Source organism: Colias philodice, chromosome 10 (genome assembly GCF_061535455.1).
Source record: "Colias philodice isolate Cphi_HAF_F1 chromosome 10, ilColPhil1 Martin Lab GWU primary, whole genome shotgun sequence".
Taxonomy (NCBI): domain Eukaryota; kingdom Metazoa; phylum Arthropoda; class Insecta; order Lepidoptera; family Pieridae; genus Colias; species Colias philodice.
This window is the reverse complement of record NC_143095.1, coordinates 763,453-765,972: the sequence shown is the minus strand read 5'-3', so window position 1 is coordinate 765,972 and position 2,520 is coordinate 763,453. Positions and strand designations below refer to the sequence as shown.

Genomic DNA, 2,520 nt, shown 5'->3' with positions numbered 1-2,520 from the left:
GCCGGCGAGAGAGCGGTGTCGAAAGCGTAATAAAAGTGGCACGGAACAAAAAAGCTACGGAGTGTAGCGGGCAGGTAGACGCGGCGGTTCAAAGCGATGCCGTCATGGGTGGCTCGCCAACGCCATCGCACGTCTCAATCCGCACCAGGCTGCCGGCCATACCGCCTTTCCTTTTTCCCCTACCGCAATGCAGCTATGTGTCGTTTCCGCTTTATTTTTTATGATCGTACTCTGCAGCGGAGAGGTATAGTGCAGCTCTTCTAACAAAGACTTAAGATAGCGCCGTCCCTGTCGCGCGGGGACGGCGGCGGGGAATGAACGTCGCGCTCAAGTGGGGTCTCGTCTCACACAGTCACCTCGACCGCCGCCACGGACGCACGCATTCGTTGCAACATTCCGCGCGACCACAGAGTAGTTTGTGTTGAGAGCTTACAGTGACTAACGTAAAGTTTACAAGTGATCGTGAAAGTTGTTCTCCAAATGGTGGTTCTTGAAGACGGAGGAATGATGACTAGCAACCCCAATCAGTATCTACAGCCTGATTATTTGACTCCCCTTTCGTCCTCTGTAAGTATTTTAATTGTTTTTAGTTATTTTAAATACTTATATAATATTATATTAATAAAAAAAAACTATTTGATATTTTTAAAAAACTGTATTTTATTGTTATAGATTTTAATTTTTATTTCTTTTGTTACAGTTGGACTCCAAGAAAAGCCCTCTTGCGCTTTTAGCGCAAACTTGCAGCCAAATCGGTGCCGACACCATGCCTTCTAAGCCGCTTTTACCTTCTTTGGACAAGAAAAAATCAGTGAATAGTGTTAATAGTGATTCAGTTAGCCGTTCATCTCCTAATGCCCCTAAAATGGATAAACCCCGCGCTACCCCGGAAAATAAGCACTTAGCTTTCAAACCGTATGAAAATACAGTTGTCACGAAGAAACCCGATGAAACCCGTCCATCATCTAAAGCGAGCTCTGACAGTTCTGATGATAAAAAATCTGGAAAGAGCACACCCGGACGTAAATCAACTCCACCGACAACAGAAAATGGAAAAAATAGCCCTGGCAATGAACAAAAATCTTCTTCATCCAGTTCTTCAGGCACTAGCCCGATCATTCGTTCTGGGTTAGAAGTTTTGGGTCATGGCAAAGACCATCTCGGTGCTTTTAAGAATTTACCCGGCTTGCCTGGATTTAATCCTCTCACTGGCCTTTGCTGCCCACCTGGAATGGAACAACATGCAAATCCGGCATTTAGACCACCATACGCTGGAGCTCCGTTCAGTGCTCACCATGCTGCAATGCTGGCCGCCGCCGCCGGATTCCCAGGATCTTCACCAAATCCTTATCTTGGCTATGCTCGTGTTAAGACACCTGCCGGTGGAGAAACTTTGGTTCCAGTTTGCAAAGACCCCTATTGCACTGGATGCCAATTCTCAGTGAACAACCACCACTTGCTCATGAGCAACGGATCTTGTCCAGCTGGCTGCACTCAATGTGAACATCAGAAATACAATTTAGCTATGGCTATGGCTCTATCTCAACAAGGAGCCGGCGGCATCCCGTACCCGCAAGTCACGCGCCCTTACGTGTGTAATTGGATTGTGGGCGAATCATATTGCGGGAAGAGATTTGGAAATTCTGAGGAACTCCTGCAACACTTGAGAAGCCATACGGCCGACGGATCTACACCCTCTTCAACGGCTTCATCCCAGCCGTCGCTATTAAACCCATTAAATCCGCTGTTCACTACCGCTGGCCTCCGCAGTGCGTACCCGACGGCGCCTCTTAGCCCTCTTTCTGCGAGTCGGTACCACCCATACTCAAAAGCTGGCCTGCCTGCGAGCCTCGGATCTTCCCCATACGGCGCTTTCAACCCAACTCTTGGTCCGTTCTACTCCCCGTACGCTATGTACGGCCAAAGACTCGGAGCGGCCGCCGTTCACCAATAAATCAGTGTTGTAGTGATCTTCTAAGTCGACGATTCGGATGGACATGTTTATTGTTGTATTGTCCAATTTTCTTCTGTGATATCAATAGACTCTAATTTATGATAAGGCGAAACGCGCCATGACAAATTTAGTGAATAGTGCAATGTAATTGTAAGTTAATATTTAAGCAAACTTGTTAGAGTTTGTGTCTACGCGGGTGATGAGACTATTTTGAAGACTTTGTACAGCCAAATGTGTGTAAATAAGGATAACTATGTTATATTATAATAATGAATGAATTATTTCAAATATATCTACGTAAAATTTATATTTTCTTTTATTTGACCATAACATTACACAATAGGTACATGCTTCGAGACCAAAACTCAAAATTGCAAACAATATAACTTAAAACTATAAAATCTTAAATAGAGAGATATTCTTACACATAAAGTCATAAAACATAATATAGTTCATACTAAAATTTAATGTACATATTTATATTTAAAAAAACTTGTTTGCGCTTCGTACACACCAAGTATAGATTTTCTGACATTTTTATCTCTGACAAGATTAGTTCTCTGGCA

The 2,520-nt window shown here is 43.9% G+C and overlaps 1 protein-coding gene across 1 annotated transcript; it reads left to right on the top strand.

The window, feature by feature from the left end:
* Positions 1–208: 208 nt before the first annotated feature.
* On the top strand, positions 209–2,261 carry noc (zinc finger protein no ocelli). Its single transcript, XM_089699692.1, has 2 exons — positions 209–567; positions 701–2,261. The coding sequence occupies exons 1-2, from the start codon at positions 481–483 to the stop codon at positions 1,952–1,954; spliced, it is 1,341 nt and encodes a 446-aa protein (XP_089555818.1). The 5' UTR covers positions 209–480; the 3' UTR covers positions 1,955–2,261.
* The last annotated feature ends 259 nt before the right edge of the window (positions 2,262–2,520 follow it).